Below are 17,133 nucleotides of genomic sequence, written 5' to 3'. Positions count from 1 at the left end.
GAAAGCTGGGACTGTTTCGAGCAGGCTCTTGTCAATACATCCAAACACCCGCTGGGAGGGAGTGAAGAACACAGAGCCAGGCTCTTCTCAGCAATGCCCAGTGACAAGACAGAAAGCAGTGAGCACTAAAGGAAATATAGAAAATTCCCTTTAAATGCAAGAACTAACTTTTACTTTGAGGCTGGTCAAACAGTGTGCAATAGCTGGTTTGCCAAGTGAGGTTGTGGTGTTTCCATCACTGAAGATATTCAAAACCCAGCTGGGCACAGCCCTGAGTCACATGCTGTAGCTGACCCTGATTAGAGCAAAAGGATTGGACTAGACCATATCCTGGAGTCCCTTCCATCCCTTCCATGGCTCTTAAAAAACCCCTGATTATATTTAGATCAAAAGTAACAGCTGGGAACACACAATTGTATTATTTCTCCTGTGCCTCAAAGCTGCCTTGAGTCAAGCTCTACCAAGGTACTGGCCTAGAAGTGAGATAGCATACTCAGCACAATGAATAATTAATAATAATTGTAACACAACTGAGAAAATTAGAACTACACATATAATTCAACTTGATATATTTTGATAAGGTCTCTAATAAATTCTTTGATTTTTACAGGACTAAAATACTATATTCTAAATTAAATCAATAATTAAAGAAAAATTTTATTAAAAGCTCTCTTTCTAGTTTATAATTTAAACAATAATTAATTTTATATAAAATGTTTTTATAAAATCATATATACAATATAAAAAATACTAAACATTTGCATTCCGCATTATTTTTAATGAAAATATTTTCTTTTTATGGCTGTGTGCGCTATATGTAAGAGTACCTTGTATCTTAATATTCAAACAAATTTTATAGTTCTTGAATTCATTGTATATGCAACATTTCCTGCTTTGCAACAGCGCTATTTACACTGAACACAAGATGGTGCTCTCATCCTAGAAGATATATAAGCATGTTAACAGGAATAGATATGCTATACTGGTCTTTTTCAGGTATAGGAAATGTTTAAAAACCCCAACTGTAACGATAACAACCCTCTCTCTGTTACTGAGAATGTAAATGTGTTCTGTTTCTAGTACATCTGAACATATGTAAAAAAGTTCTGTTTCTAGAACAAATTAGGAGATACTTATATTATTTGTATTTCCAGAAGGTTTCCACCACAGTATTCAAAAAAAGCTTCTCTTTGGTATTTGAAGGTTACTGCTTTCAAAATTCTTAAAAATTAAACCAATGTAGTAGCCTATATTTTCTTACTGTAGGAAGGTTTTAGAAATACAGGTGCCCATAATCTACACTTTTTAATTTATTAAAAAACCTTAATATTGTAATCCCGAATAGCCCTAAGAGAGAGAAATATAAAGTGTATTAATAGTTCTTCCATACAGTTCTTCATTTCAGTATAGAAATTAAATATTCCATGTTATTAATAATTATTATACCATTGAGATATTATTACATAAGTAACAAAACACACTATCTCTGTGCATTAAGAATCATTTTGTTGGGCATTGCAGGATACTCTGGATATCAACTGCAGTCATGGACAGGCCAAAATATTCTTACAAGATGGAGCTAAAAGCAGATCTGTTATGTTATGGAACTGGTGTGCAGCCTGGCTGCTCCTCTTCAGTGCAACGCTTTCTCGAGTGCATTTCTCACTATTTCTCAGCACCATCCACAGTTAGTGCAGCTCCTTTGCTTCCAGGGTGAGAACTAGCTGAGCCAGCCAGCTTGGGTGTCTATGCTGTACTTCATTGAACTCTGTGGATTTACCCTTTGAGCCTGTTTCAAGGCAGGGATTTCAGGCCAGGATGGGATAATCTTAGACAAATGTCCTACCCTACTTGTTATTTTTAGGCCTATCTCTCTCCCTCCTTTCTCCCTTTCCTTTCTTGTCATAACATTTTTCAAAGGTCTTGCTTCCTCCTAAGGGTGAATGGGAAAACTCTGAAATCTTAACAATGGTTAGATGTGAGAAACATTTTACACTGAAGTTGTTGGAAATTTCACACCTACTCCTCCTCTCCTCAAGATAGCTCATTGCCTCATGCTCTGCACACACGAATTCTTTACGTACAGATCATTTGGATTTTCCCATTGTTCTTTAATGAAAAATAAGACTTTCCTCCATAAGAGAAGGAAAATTTAAATTCTTCAGATGTTCCTTGAATCATCTTTGAAACAGAAGTTGCCTATCAGTCTCTTCAAGGAAAAATATTTATTGAGAGACAGTTTCACTTGCTTTATTAAAATAATAAAATTATTAAGATTGTTATAGGATTGTGCAATACAATAATTTGCCACTAATAAAAAAAAAAAGGCTTGTTAAAATACAGCTATGAGAAACTTGAAAATGAGATGGACTTAATACTGATGCTTTCTCAGTCACTTTCAGATAGCTCTGTGAAAGATAAATGTAACTTTTATGGGTAGTTACTATCATATACAGATCAATAATCTAGTCTTTCAAAAACACCAATGTGTGGTTTCATGGGTTTTTGTTCAGGATTTTCTTTTTGATATACAAACTCACCAGAGAATGGCAGGTCAGGAGCCTGTGCTCAGAGCTCCAACCTGTGTTCTGTTAATACACTCTGGGCACCATAAAGAATTATTTTGTTCAGGGTCAGAGAGTCACTGGGATGCTTAGCCAGTGAGGGTTTTTCACTAGAGATAGCTGCAAATAGCACAGAAGGGAAGAAAATCACAGATGAGTGCTCACCAGTAACAAGACAATCCCAATGGTTTCCTTTTAAAATATTAGTGTGGAAGCAGAGAGCAAAACCAGCAAAGCTGCAATCTCTTTACATGCCTAAGTCCTTGCAAAAAGAAACTGCTTCTCCACAGGTTGCACTAAACAACTTGCCGTTCCCTTTTTCAGTACTTAGCTTTGTCACAAAAACACAGTCCCTAGCGCTGCATACCTGCAGTCCCTCTTCCCCATTAAAGAACTGCCCATGCTGGGTGATCCTCTTCAAGTCCGTCAACAAGAACTTAAGTGCTGTTCCTTGATCAAACTGGACACTACTCTTCTAAGCATGGCCTTGGACTTCTGTCCAAATATGAGTTTTGTTCATAGAAATAAAATAAGAATGATAGAACTTGTGCTTCATTAGGAAAGTTGCATATGACAGGGCTCTAAAGAAAGACTTTGAGCTCAACGGGACAATAAGGAAGGAATGAAGTCTTTCTGGTCGGGGGTTTCTGGTGCAGGGTTTTGGGCACAAAAGTCGTGCTACCAAAGGGCAGTCAGAGGTGAGAAAGTGAATATCTTGTCTGCTGTGCATACAGAGGGTTCTTCTCTTATGCCATATGCCCTGGTTCTACAAATCTGCTTTTAGGCTAAAGCGTAGGTGTGTCTGCTGAGGAGCAGCTCTTTGAAGAAGCTGTAGGTGTAGCATGTCTGTCATTAATCAGGCTGGAGATCACTCTTCAATCATGGAAAATGAAATGAACATTTAGTCAGTGGGTGGGAAAACAAAGACTCATTTTTCAAGTCTTCTTATCAGATGAACAGACACCTACTGATTATACCAGATTTTTGTTTACCTTTTACTGATTCTTATATTAATTTGCTGGATATTTAAAAACTAGTGTAATACTGAATCCCATGCACAAAAATATGATCATGGTTAGAAGATATCTTAAAAAATAAAAAAGTAAGGACACAAAGAGTCAAACCCCAAAATGACAGTTGGAATAGTTAATAATGCTGACCATGAAATATCAGAGCATCCCTATAAATTATCATCTATTAAGAATTAATCAGTTATTAAGAGTTACTTAGAGCTCAACTACTATTTTGACAATGATGAGAATCATTCCTGATTTTCTGGTGCAGGAAATTTAACAACCTCATGCATTGTATGCCTTTCCTTCAGACATATTTACAGCACTGCTGCTCTGAAAGCATCACTGTGAGAAGTTTGGGAACTTATAAGAGCACTTTTTAGATGCCAACAAAAAATGCATACATATTTTAAATGGATTTGGAACACCCTGATTGAAACATATAAAAAAAATCATAGAAGAAATCTCTTTAAGATCTCTCTGTTCTGCACAAATGTCAAGTCCCCAGGAAATGGGTCTGTAACTGGAATAAACACTGAATAGACTTACACTGAAAGAAAACAATGCTCAGGCTTAGTAGCTTGTTTCCACAAGATACCACTTCCAGTACACAGAGCCTTGTGTAAGGGAAAACTCAGAGTCTCAACAGCCTAACTCCACAATGAGAACTATAGGAGAAACCGATCACAACACCTCCAGGTCATTCCCACAGGAACAGAAAATACTTTGTCACTCTTTACCATGCGCGTTACTGCAACATAAATGTAATCTTCTATTTTATTCTTTTCTCAGCTCTATATAAACAAAATAGATTTTTTTCCTCTTTCTTTGTCCCTGAAGAGACGCACAGGTGTCTGTTCCCTGATGCACATCTCCCTGAATGAGGTCTGGCATTCCTTCTCTTCCATGCAGATGATCTAATTATTCCCACACGCTGCTGAAAGGCGCTGCAGTCTACATGCCATGAGCTGTGTCTCAGTGTGTCTCACTGACATCTGTTCTAGCCAGCTCCTGACAGCCAGCACCAGTGTGTGGCATAGGGCAGCACTTAGGGACAACTGACAAGACACAGAAAATACCATCTGCATCACCTTTAAATCTTTAAAGGTAATTCCCAGCATTAAAATCACAGATGCAGTATCTTCTACTATTTATGAGCAGGCTATGTAGACATATTTCAAAATATTATTTAGCCTTTAATAAATTTTCTGCTTTTAGTGAGCAATGACTCTTCAGAGCAAATTTACAGAAAGCACATTATGTTAGTATTTCAAATTTCTCAGTCAGAATATTTTTCACTATAAACTATCACCTGCTTACAAGAAAGGAGTAGCTTATAAGATGTAGTATGTCAGGTAAATATATTAGGAATATTGTAAGAGGAAAAAATGCCACATTTTTCCTTATTATCCTTTAAAATATGAGAGCTTTGCAAACATACACTTATTCAAACCTTCAGTTCAAGTTAGTCATCATAGTGCTTCATTCTCCAGCTTTTTATATGCCGTGAACCTCCAGTGTCTATGCAGTTGTTTCTAAGGTAACAGATCAAGATGCCTTGTGAAAAAAATGAATCAGATCTTGAATATTCAAGACATCTCCAGTTGCAGAAATGAGAAAAGGGCAATATATCTCAACCAAGGGTTCTCAATGTCTTTTGGACCCCAGCCTGGTTTGCAGGCAAGAACAATATAATCCACCCTAAGGCTTTGAGTGTGAGAGTACAGTGGTGCATGCAGTTTCAGGCATGTAAAATGTCAGAAATTTTTTAATCAGAGCCATAATTAAGGAATTACGGAGCCTGTTCTCAACAGAGACTCGTTGCCTCATTGCAGGGTACACACACATAGAATACAGATGAAGAATGTGTTTGGTGGGTTGAGCCTTCATTCCAACCACTGACAGTCACAAAGAAATCTTTCTTTCTGTCAGACACACGATACACAAACCAAAAACACATAAAAATTAACACGAACCAGCACGTGAAAATAAATGCACCTTTCTAAAGAGGCCAAATATGTATTATTCCTATCAAAGGAAACAAATAGATATCTCTCACAGGGCTTTCACAGGATTATCTGGGTCAATAGTTTTCAGTGATTGGAGCTATTGGGTTTTGTTGAGGGATTTTTGTGATTTGATTGTTTCTTTTCTTAAACTGGCTAGAACTACATTTTGTTTCTTTTACAGGTTATATTGCTTATTATCTGAGTCCAGATGTCATATAAAATATTAACACAAGTAAGGCACATGAAGAGAATATTAACCAAAATATGAAAGGATTTTAGAAAGCTTTTGTTGCTACAAAAAAACCCTAAACTCTTTGCTTAACAATATCTGACACATATGTTCACTGCTATACGCACACACCCACTACTTGTGCTAAAATAATCATAAGGTATTCTTCAAATGCATATCATAATGAGATCTAAAAAACCAAATTCAGAGAAAATGATCTGACTTGATAAAAACTTTCAGAGTTATATTATTTTCCATCTTGTGTAAGGAAAAACTTTCATGTAGCTTGAGGATCAGACAAAAGTCACAGTTATATGACTGGACAGGTCATGACCACTTGTACCTGCTTTCTTGGTTTTGAATCTTGTGGTCTGTCTGCTGCATTAAAAAATATTACTCACTACAAATGCTTGGAATAAGAACTGGTTAAATATTTATATAGCTTGTTTGGCAACATACTTCAGTGTCTGCTCTGCATGAAGAAAATATTAACAGATTTTGGGACTTGTATCATTGAACAAACTGAAAGGAAGATGCATTGATTAGGGTCTTACGTTCTTGGAAAGATGTGAAGAGCATCTGGAATCGGCTGTTTCGACTGCCTTCATCTGCCCACATGCGGATTACACCCAGGCCTGTCCTCAGCATCACATCATTAGCAACTGTGCTGCAAAACTTTGCCTTCAAATCCTCCACCGAGCTGCTTCCGTCATACACTGCTACAAAATTCCTTTTGCATTCGTTGGAATTCTGCATCTCGTAGTCCAAAAATCGCAAATAGATCTATAAATCAATCAAACAACAAAGGGAACATGTACAGACATTTGAGAATGACTGAAAAAACATTAAGCAACTTTGCTCTACATTTGAAGGAGAAAGAGTACATAGCAATTCACTCAAAATAATTTTTCTGGAGCTGGTGATCCGCAGGGCACTTCTTCAGAAGGCCATTAATATGCAAACTGAGCACTGTTTCTACTTCCTGGTATTTTGTCTTGCTTCCAAGTAGAATGTCTGAGAAGATCTAGATATTTCTTTGTTCTTACCTACAGTAAGGTCCTAATTTGCAAATACATACTTTTTTTTTCAGAACTGTGTGCAATGATTCTTCAAGCTGAAGGATAGATAAGCTAGAAATTTCTTCTTTTACTGCTTGGCACAGTATTGCTCTATTACATGACTGACATGTGAAATAATAAGGCAAATCATTGCTGCTCCCTCCCCAGAGTCAATGTGTCATCTTATAAGTTTCTGCTACACTGATTCAGGAAGTGAGAATCTAAGAGCCAGGCAAAACTCCATCGTTAATCTTTTTAGGTTTCCTCAAGGATCTGGCCACCATCTCAGCTCTTCTAAACAAAGCATTATGGTATACATTTTATAATTTAAGTGGATTGAAATCAAGCATATTTTGTGTAAACTCCTAGAAACTTATGTCTCTTGCATACAAGTTAATTGTCTCACAATGTAAAAGATACACTGCCCTTTGCAAAGAATTCTTTAAAACTACCTAAAAAGAAACAGGGGTGAGGATAAAAGACTATTATTTCATATTCAAGTGTATAAGGACTTTAGGGTAAACCACCAATTTTAAAAGCAATTGATTATAAAAGCAACATCAAATATTCAATTCACAGAGAAGTACTATTTTCAATAGATACATGATACATAATCAAGCTGCCAAGGGTCCTCCTCAGATTTCAAGAGAATGATACAGAAAGGTGAATTAGGCCAGAAATTGTATAAAAAGTCAATAAGCATACACAGCATAGAGCTGTATGCATCTTCACTTGAAAAAATTACTAAAAAAAGAAGCTTCACTGTATTAGACATCGAATATACTTATTTCCAAACAATTTTATTGACTTTAGTTATTTTTCATATGCAAAAAACAAATGTTTTATAAGCTCCTCTGCTTTTGCAGAAAGTTCACAAGCAGTGCATATCCTAGTAGCAACAAGCCTCATAATTTCACCTCATTAATATATTAAAACTCTTATGGCTTAAGAATTATATGCTCTCAAGCAGTCTGCTACAGTTTAATAATAGCCCAGATTTTTTAATGGGCCTTTTCAGGTATTTTATTATTGTATATTTTCATTCCTTGTTATGCTTTGCATAAATGTCCCTCTGAAAAAAATAGCTGTGACAAATTTTAACTAGCCAATGAAATTAGGTATACCAACAGCACTTTTTTTTTCCTTAATCTGTTACTCTTACAGTGATTCTTACTCATATTCCATCATTTCCATCTTCCAGAAAAGTTCAGAGGAATATATTTCAATTAAAGTGCAGATAAGTCTACTTTACTTTCCCCATGTATCCTGGAGTTTGCATACCATAAATTAAGGAATCTATTGTGCTAGTCTCTACAAAATGGAGCAACTAACAGAGATGCACAAAGACGTAGGGAGATGGAAATATCTTATATCAAGGTATAGTCTTTACAGTGTTTTTCACTTCAATTACTGTTTGTTCAGTAAAACAGTGAAATGATACACACTACTGTGCTGAGAGAGAAAGATCCCACATGGGGGAATCTCACAAGGGAGAGGGAGGTATGGGAATAGACAGGGTCATGATACCAACACCCAGCAACTGACCAAATTTGGGAACACCAGAGAGCTGCTTCTGTGTCCCAGACACCAGATCCTCCTTCTCAAGGAGGGGTGCAACAGGTACTGTGCAACCCTGGTGCCAGCCTCTCATGGGCAGCTGCTGAGACAGCCCAGAGTACATCTCTGCATCACTCAGGGAAATAAGTGTGCCCCTTGCTTTTCTTTTCTCACTTAAGTGAAGCACTCTGCTTCAGACAGGTGTCCCAGTGCCTGCCAGCCTTGTCACAGGTAATGCAATGAAATTTTCCTGCAATGATTATAGGCATTATTGCATACATATGACTGTTTCCCAGGAAGAGAAATGAGTCAGATAGATTATTCTCAAAGAACAGAGGGCTTGCAACATGCTTTGTCATGAATCATTACTTTACTGTCTGCATATGCCTATCATATGTACACCATTTATATTTATATGCCATATATATATATATATATGTATATGACAGACCACAAAGTTATACTGCAATGTAACACATCACATTTTTGTCTATTCCCCTCTTCAGGGAAGCTCATATTTACTCCAGCAAAAAATATTACATTAATCTGACAGCAGAAAAATGATAAAACTATACCTACTGGGTGAAAGGCCTTGCACACTTGTTCACATGTTCTCTATTTCTATCCTGTTGCCTTTTATATATGCATTTATATGTACAATTGCATGTGCATATATATAAGCACATGTATTTCTTTTAAAGGGTACCCCATTTCAGCATGGAGATGTAATTTTTATGAGTTTTCATTCTTACAAGAAATGTGTGCTAATCCTCACTGCGGTTACAAAATATCAGCTCTCCCAGCAATTTCCAGCATTCATCAATTATTCCTGATCTGTTCAAAAACACTGTTCATATAGCAGCACAGATAAAATCTTATTTCTATGGGCTTATCATTTGACATTCTTTAGTTTCTGGAGGCATACCAGCCTTATAAAATAGTAAAGCATTTCTTAGAGTAGCAGTCATAAATACTGAAAAGGAATCAAGAGAATAATAACTCAGCATTTTGTTTTGAGTCTTCCAGGGGAAGAAGCCAAAACCTTCCATTTTTCCCAAGCCTGAATTCTGCTGTCAGTCATACCTGTTCATTCCTCTGTGTGGGAAATTCAGCCAACACCGTAACGTATATAGACCTGATAGGAAATGGAACCACTAGAAAGAAATATTTGACTTAGAAATATATGTCTAGCCTGTAGAAGAAAGATGCCACTTTCTCCAGTGCCATGAAGTTTCATTAATTAGAGAAAATAAGCTACTGATATTCTGAGGTGAGTTGGAGCTTCATTTTCATTGTCTTTGGAGATGACCCCTCCTAGTACTTTATATAAAATATTGAGGACTTTGTACAGCTCACCCTGAAATCAGGGGGTATATTTCAATCTATTTTTTTGAATCAGACCTTTAGCTTAAGACTGCAGTGTATTTTTAAAAGCTGGAAACTGATTACACAAACTGACAACCTGATATTGGATCAGATTTTATTTTAAAGAGCTGGAATAATTTAATTGCATCTGCACGCCTCTGCCAACTTGTATGGTTTCATTGCTATATATTTGCCATTGTTCCTGTCACTGGCTGTAAGACCCACACTGGCAGAAGAAAATGACTAATAATAAATTGAGTTCCCCAGGGAAAGAATAAAACTGATTATATGACAAACTCTTATTTAATGCAAAATGTTCCCTGTACATAGCTTTTTTGAAATCAGAGAAATATTCTCATTGTTTTTGCTGATATGTGGATTTCACTAAAACAAATGGATCAGAAAGTGAGAGAAAAATTATCAATATTACTGGTTATTTCATTTACAGAGTTCTTAGCCATTACTTCTACCATCAGTGGATAAGAAACTTTGTTCCCCTGAAAGAAAATGAACTAAACCAAAGGTCACAGACTCAAACACCACCATCTGCCTTCATTAAGCATTTTTTCATTGATGCCAATATAAGCTTTTGGAATGAGCATTTCCATAGATACTGACACGTTATATTAGCATAGTCGAGGCATTCTTGCTGAAGAGAACATTTTATTTGAAAGAAGCATAACTGCCATATCTTCTTTCACATTTTTGCTGCAAAGTTTTAATAAGACATTTTTGTCAAGTCATCAGCTCCACATTACTTAGGAGAGGGGGCTGCTCAAGTATTAGATTAACTGAGTTTTGAGATGTCACTGCAAATGCCAATGTCATTAGCAACAAAACTGATAAAGCCTCACTGCAACTGTGTCATATTACACTCAGTCACATAATATTTTAAATAATTCTCTTGTCGCCTGTAAGTTTTGTTTGGTCACCATAAATAATAATCAAAAAAGGAAACAGTGGGAAAGTTTTACTATTTATTTTCATTTAAATTTGAAAACAACAAAAATCTCTGACTGAACATACTCGGAAAAAACCTGCAAGATTATTGTAAACTATGAATAATATATCACCTCAGTAAAATAGTCAGATTATAATCTCCTCATAGTGAATCACTTCTGATGAGTTCTGCTTTTTAATCAATCACTGAAGGTTAGGGATGACAACATGATTGATCAGGCCAGTCAGGAAAAGCTTCAAACCATATCCCAGCATATCAGACTCAATATATCTGCAGAGACACTCAGTCGCCTTAAACCAAACCAAACAAAAAGCCATCATTCATCTGCCAAAAGTAATTTAAACATAAGAAAAGAACTTCCTCTTCATCCTAGTGTAATGTCCAGATTTCACACACTCTCCTTCTTGGTTCAGTCAATTCACTTGTAAGCACGGGACTGGGTTAAATTGTCCCGTTGCTCAGTGGTAAGTCACGACACCTACTTTATTCTGCATCTTTTTCAGCTCTGTGTGATTAACAAAGTACTTTCAAGATGATTCCTCCAGTATTTAGGCCTGGGAAACACAGTTTTTTTAAAGCAGATTGTGCAACATTAATTGAACTCCTTCAAGGCAACCAGACACCAAGTACACCAGCCTAAAAAGCATGTTACGAATGAGGCTTGAATTTGTCACCTGAAATGGTCTGTCCTATGGCTTGGATGCTATTTTTTTTTTTTTCAATCAGCCTTACTTCAGTGCAAAAGTGTTGATAACAAACGATCTATTGCATTTTTGTTCGTTATTTTGGGGGATTATTCTACATTTTTGGTCTTTCTGTTACTAGTCTGGGACCATGTTGTACAAACAGAGAGCTCCATACCTCATATTTTCTTCTGTTCTGGAGCTTGGAGAATACTGTCTGTCAAAGATGACAATTTTATATGGTCCTTCTAAGATACTGGGATTCACAGCCAAGGCTCACATATCAGAACACCAGTTTTTCTAGACAGGTAAAACCCTGGATTTCTTTGCTTTGTCCTATTTGTTTCTTCAAACTTCTGTGACTGTCCAATAGTTGACACTTACTCTGTCAAGTCATCCTCATTTTTTTCTTTTACAGTCCAAAAATGCTCACAAGTGAGCAATATTTACAACTCCTTGGAACTATTCTGCTTTTTAACACTGAAAACAGGAAATCAAATCCTGATTCTGCTGTTCTCTTTGACAGACATTTTATTACTTTCTTTAATACCTTTTCAAAATTACATTTCTTAATAGCTGTTTGGTTTGAGGATGCTGAGTTTCATTATATTTCTATACCTGAATGGAATAGATCAATGGTGATTTAAAAGTGGGGGTTTTGACAGTGTTACTCTGGCATGTGCATTGACATGCTTTCATAGCAGAGATTCTATATACATGATTCCAAACATGTACTTGTATTGCACCTTCATCTCAGAAAACTATTTCACATAAGGGATTTTATTAGTTTAATGTAGGTAAACAATATTTTCTACTTGTTTAAACATAATTTTTTCACCTTGTACTCACCATATACACATACTTTTAAAAATTATAATAATAATTTTTATTATTATATATAAATATATATTATAATACTTTTATATATAATTTAAAAGTATAATGCTGTACTTTAAAAAATTAAAATAATAATGGTTTTTGCATTATCTGTGGGTTAGTAAGCTTCAGAGTTTCTTCAAAGAAGTAGATCATCTAAAGTTTGCAAAAGTATCTCTGGCTGTTAGGTTATTCAGCCTTTAAATTTTATTTTTCTCTAACATTTCAAGAATCACCACTCAGATGGCTCTTATTAAGTTTTAGTGCACTACTTAAAGCTTCTCTTCTACAACTGATTAAGAAGCCTCCAAAAATTAGTGCATCTTAGTCTTCCAGTGCCAACAGCTTAAACTGCTTGTCTTACAGGCCTCTCATCTAAGAGTACAAATTTCCACTTCACATGGGAGAGCAGCAAATGTTTTGGTTTAGTCAGATCAGTTCAAACAGACTCACTCACAGCTCTGCAATTTCCTTCACCTGATGTTTCCTCCTGACTGCCTAGGAAATGCATATATAACAGCCCAGTCTCTCTCCAGACTGCACTCCCTATGAAGGCAGGCACCTGGATGCAAAGAGTCATCCCTCCATTGGGTCAGGAGCATGCCAGGTAGCAGTGCAAACCCTTAGTAAATATACAAGTGTCTTGATCACACTGGGTCCCACTGCCCTGCTCCCAGCCTCATTCCTCACCACCCCAGCCCTGCCAAGCTATATTGGCCCCCTTGTGTTTGGGCAGGCCCCACTGCCTGGGCAAGCCCAGCCGCCATGGCCAGGCCTGTCCCAGTCTCATTTGTCATGTCCTGGCACTGTGGCCTCTCTCATCCTGGCCCCCTCCCATGTGCTGTGCATCCCCTTCCCACTGCAGCCCCGTGGCTCAAGCAATTGAATTTGCTTGAAACAGATGCCACCACTGCCTGGCAGCTCAGGGTTAAGAATGCTGCCATGATGTGCCAAATCTAGACACTCATTAATTGATGCTTTGGGTTTCCTTAGTCTCTTGTGTTAAATCTCGTGTGCTATAACCTTTGTCCAGTATAGCACAGTTTAGGTTGGGCAAGAGAATCAGACACCATTTTGTCTAACTACCTTATAACTTCATTTTATTTCTCATGGTGCAAATAAAGAGGCTACTCCCACTATTTATTCAGTCTAAATGTACTTCTAACTTATTCCTCCAGAGCAGATTATTTCCACTGGACTAGATTCAAATTAATTCCTGTTTTGGTGCTGTTTCCTGAGGTGCCCAGAGCATCTGATAATAAATGGTGTTTCTTATAGCACTGCTTACTGGTTTGGTTTTTTTCCCAACATAAGAATATCATATTTGTAAATATTTTATTACTCTTACTATCAAGTTCTGCTGTGTTATTTTTTCTACAGAGCCTCTCAAAAAACAGGCATGACACAAAGGTACCTTGCTGGGAAAGTTGCCCACCAAAGAAAGCACAAACATGGTTCTGTCTTCCTGGGGGCTTTGTCAAACTATGCTGACCCATCCAACATAGAAAAACACTTGAAAAACACAGTGTTGAAAAACACTATCCTCCAATACTTCACCCTTAACAGAAAGCAAGAATTTCTTTTTTTCTAGTCCTAAATACAAAATCTTTGTGTATCCACGTCTTGCAGAGAATGATGTCCCAAAAATTTTTCAAATCACTGCGCAATAACCTTATAGACTTCCTTCTTTGGGCTTTGTTCTACACTAACAAATTTTCAGATCAGGAAATCCCTCCAGAACTTTGTTGTTCTGGATGGGTTAGCACTTTCAGTCAGCAGCTCTCTTTTTAATTTTCCATTCTTGCTCTGAATATTAATTGCCGTCACATTCAACATGAAGTGCAGAACCGTAGTGTTATTCCACTCAAAACTCACAGCTATCTTACTCAGCAGGAACTGACTTTGAATGATTACAAGAAACACAGAATTTACAACTAGTCACTTTCACTATATAAGACTCTAGCTCTGCATATAAGTTGTGTTCAGACTGCCTTCTGCACTTAAGAGAAGGTTTGGTTTCTTCATGCATTTCAGATTTATTTTTCTGTGTGTGTGTGATATAAGGTAATTAATGGTGTCTCTATTTTAAGGGTGTGCAACAAATTTTTTGCTCTCTGTCCCATTCCAGAGCACTGAGGATAGAAGCATTTGACCCAGACTGCCAGTTTGAAGCTCAAGCTTAGAGACCTCAAGTACATACTTCCTGGCTGATCTCATTGTTCATATATTGAGCTCAGACTTGGCTGGAATCTGGAATTGGAAACCAAGGGAAGCACTTGCATCTTGCTTCTGCAGACAGTTTAGACTGGATGAGCTTACGCCAAATGAAATTGCAAGCAACTCACATTCTGGCACAGTTTAATTAAGTAACTGAAGATGAAAAAATCCAACACAAATTCTCTCCGAGAAACTCTTGCCTTTTAGGCATAATTCCCAGTAACAAACTGTGCAGCCCAGGGTACAGGAACGTGTGGGTTTAAAGACGTCTGCGTAGTTCTCACTGTTCTTAGCAGGAGAGCTTGTTTTCATAGGTGCAAACTGACATAAATTAAAATGATGTCATTAAGTCACTGTACTGAATATGTCATTGATTCAAGGTTAGGTAGGGACAAAGGAAGCTGACTGTAAAAAATGGACAGCAGATTCCAATTCAATTGAATCAGACCCATAAATAATCTTATCATAAACCTGACTTCATATAAAGTTCTTAAAAATTCATCCACCTGTCCCTCCTCCCTTAATATCTGTATATTTTTCAACTTGTCCCATTGTGATGAAACCATAACTGGGTGTGCATGTATACATGTATATACTTTTCTGTGTGTACATAAATACATCTGTTTGAAAAACCACTGGACTTACCCCCCAAAGATGGATCTAGCCTTGAAAAATCTTTTTTTTTCCCTAGCTTGCTGTGAAACATTTCAACTCCACATTAGGAAATACTGATTTATATACTTTTATATTGCTCAATCTCTCCAAGCAGGTAATTCTGTAAGATGGGAACAGCAGGATCCATCAAGAGATGACCCAGTCCAGCCCTCTGCCTAAAGGGAGGATTATTAATGTTTCTCTCATTTGTCACAGGTTGTTATCCAACCTGCACTTTCAGACCACTAACAATGCCAGTGAACCAATCAGCCCTCCCTGATGTTTGAATTTTCTTCTTTCGTATTTAACCTGAAACTTTCTTCCAGAGTGTGGGGCCCTGAGTTATCTTACAGACATGGGCATCACAGCATTTCCTTTTCCTTGTAAGAGCCTGTTATTGCATTATATTACTCTCATTCACATAATTTCTAGATGACATTAAATAATATTCAGTATTACTTCATTTTTCTAAAACTTCCTTGTTGCTCTCCATTCCAGGTGCCCTTCAGCTAGGATATGCTCTTTGGAATGCAACAAAACTAAATGTAGATATGGAAGTTTATGAAGAATTAATGAACTTTATTTTTAGCCTTCTACTAAGAGTAGTAGTTTCGTATTCTTCTGATACACAATGTATTTTCAGTTACATAAATACCTTGTTTGGAGTTTTATTTTAGAATTGAAATATGGATAAATACTACAGGTAAGTAAAATTGTGATTTTAGCAGGGCTATGAATCATATAGAACTTCAGAGTAAGACCAAGTAAGAATATCACAATTACATTATAGGATCAACCATAACCATAGGGAAATGGAAATGCTATTGGCTTAATTAACTGTGCTGATTCTAACAATAATTCTCTGTTTGTCTGCTTTCCTTCTACTAATACCTAAATGCATCATAGAATAGTTTAAATTTGAAGGGATGTATAAAGGTCAAATGGTCCAACTTCCCTGTCATAAGCAAGGATGTTTTCAACTAAATCCAGTTGCTCAGAACCCCATCCAACCTGGCCTTGAATGTTTCCATGGATGGTCATCGACCAACTCTCAGAGCAATATGATCCAGCATTTCAGAACCTTCAGTGTAAAAATATCATCCTCATATCTAATCCAAATGTCCCCTTTTCTAGGTTAAAGCACCTTGTCTTACCACTGCTGTTAAAATACTTGTCCCCTTTTTCCTTAAAGGCTCCCCCTTACTACTGGAAGGCTGCTATAAGGTCTTCCCAGTCTTCTCTTCTCTGGACAGAACAAACTTTCATCTCTTAGCTTTTCCTCACTGGAGAGATTCTCCATTCCTCTGACTATTTTTGTGGTTCTCCTCTGGAGACATTGGCCAAGAGGTCAATTTTTGTGCTGAGGACCCCAGAGCTGATGCAGCACTGCAGGCGGGGTCTCACCAGAGCGGAGCAGCAGAATCTCCTCCCTCACCCTGTTGATGACATTGCTTTTGATGCAGCCCAGGACACAATTGGCTTTCTGGGCTGGATGTGCACATTTCTGGGGCATGTTCAGCCTCTTATCCACCAGAATCCCCAAAACCTTATCGGCAGAGCTGCCCTTCACCTGTTCTTCCTGAAGTTTGTATCGATACTGGGATTTACGCTGAATGAATATAAACTGCCTATAACACATGGAATAATCATTCATCAGTCCAATAATTCCATATCACTACTTAATGCAGCAAAATGGGAAGCTCATCTACTTAATTGAAAACCTCTATCAATATTAATTTTATCCAAAAGTAAAAAAAAAGTGTTATAAGATGAAAGTATATTCTGGAAATCATTTATCTGTAGTCTTTACAAGCCAATTCTTTTCCTACACTTTCCCAATACAAAAGTGCTGATACTAATGATTTTTTCTCTTCTGAAAATCTTTCCTGAAGAGAACCCTTCAACATTCATCCATGTGTCATTCTGATGATGAAACAATTACATATT

General features: G+C 37.0%; 1 protein-coding gene across 3 annotated transcripts in view; it reads right to left on the bottom strand.

Annotated features, from left to right (window-relative positions):
• NETO1 (neuropilin and tolloid like 1) overlaps nucleotides 1-17,133 on the bottom strand; it is a 62,192-nt gene that overhangs the window by 10,285 nt on the left and 34,774 nt on the right. For all 3 annotated transcript variants that reach the window (XM_058811784.1, XM_058811791.1, XM_058811800.1), the window contains exon 7: nucleotides 6,370-6,598. In XM_058811784.1, the coding sequence (XP_058667767.1) occupies nucleotides 6,370-6,598 (229 nt within the window). The remainder of the gene's footprint in view (nucleotides 1-6,369; nucleotides 6,599-17,133) is intronic.

This window comes from Ammospiza caudacuta, chromosome 1 (assembly GCF_027887145.1).
Source record: "Ammospiza caudacuta isolate bAmmCau1 chromosome 1, bAmmCau1.pri, whole genome shotgun sequence".
Lineage (NCBI taxonomy): Eukaryota > Metazoa > Chordata > Aves > Passeriformes > Passerellidae > Ammospiza > Ammospiza caudacuta.
This window is presented reverse-complemented; position numbering and strand designations above follow the sequence as displayed.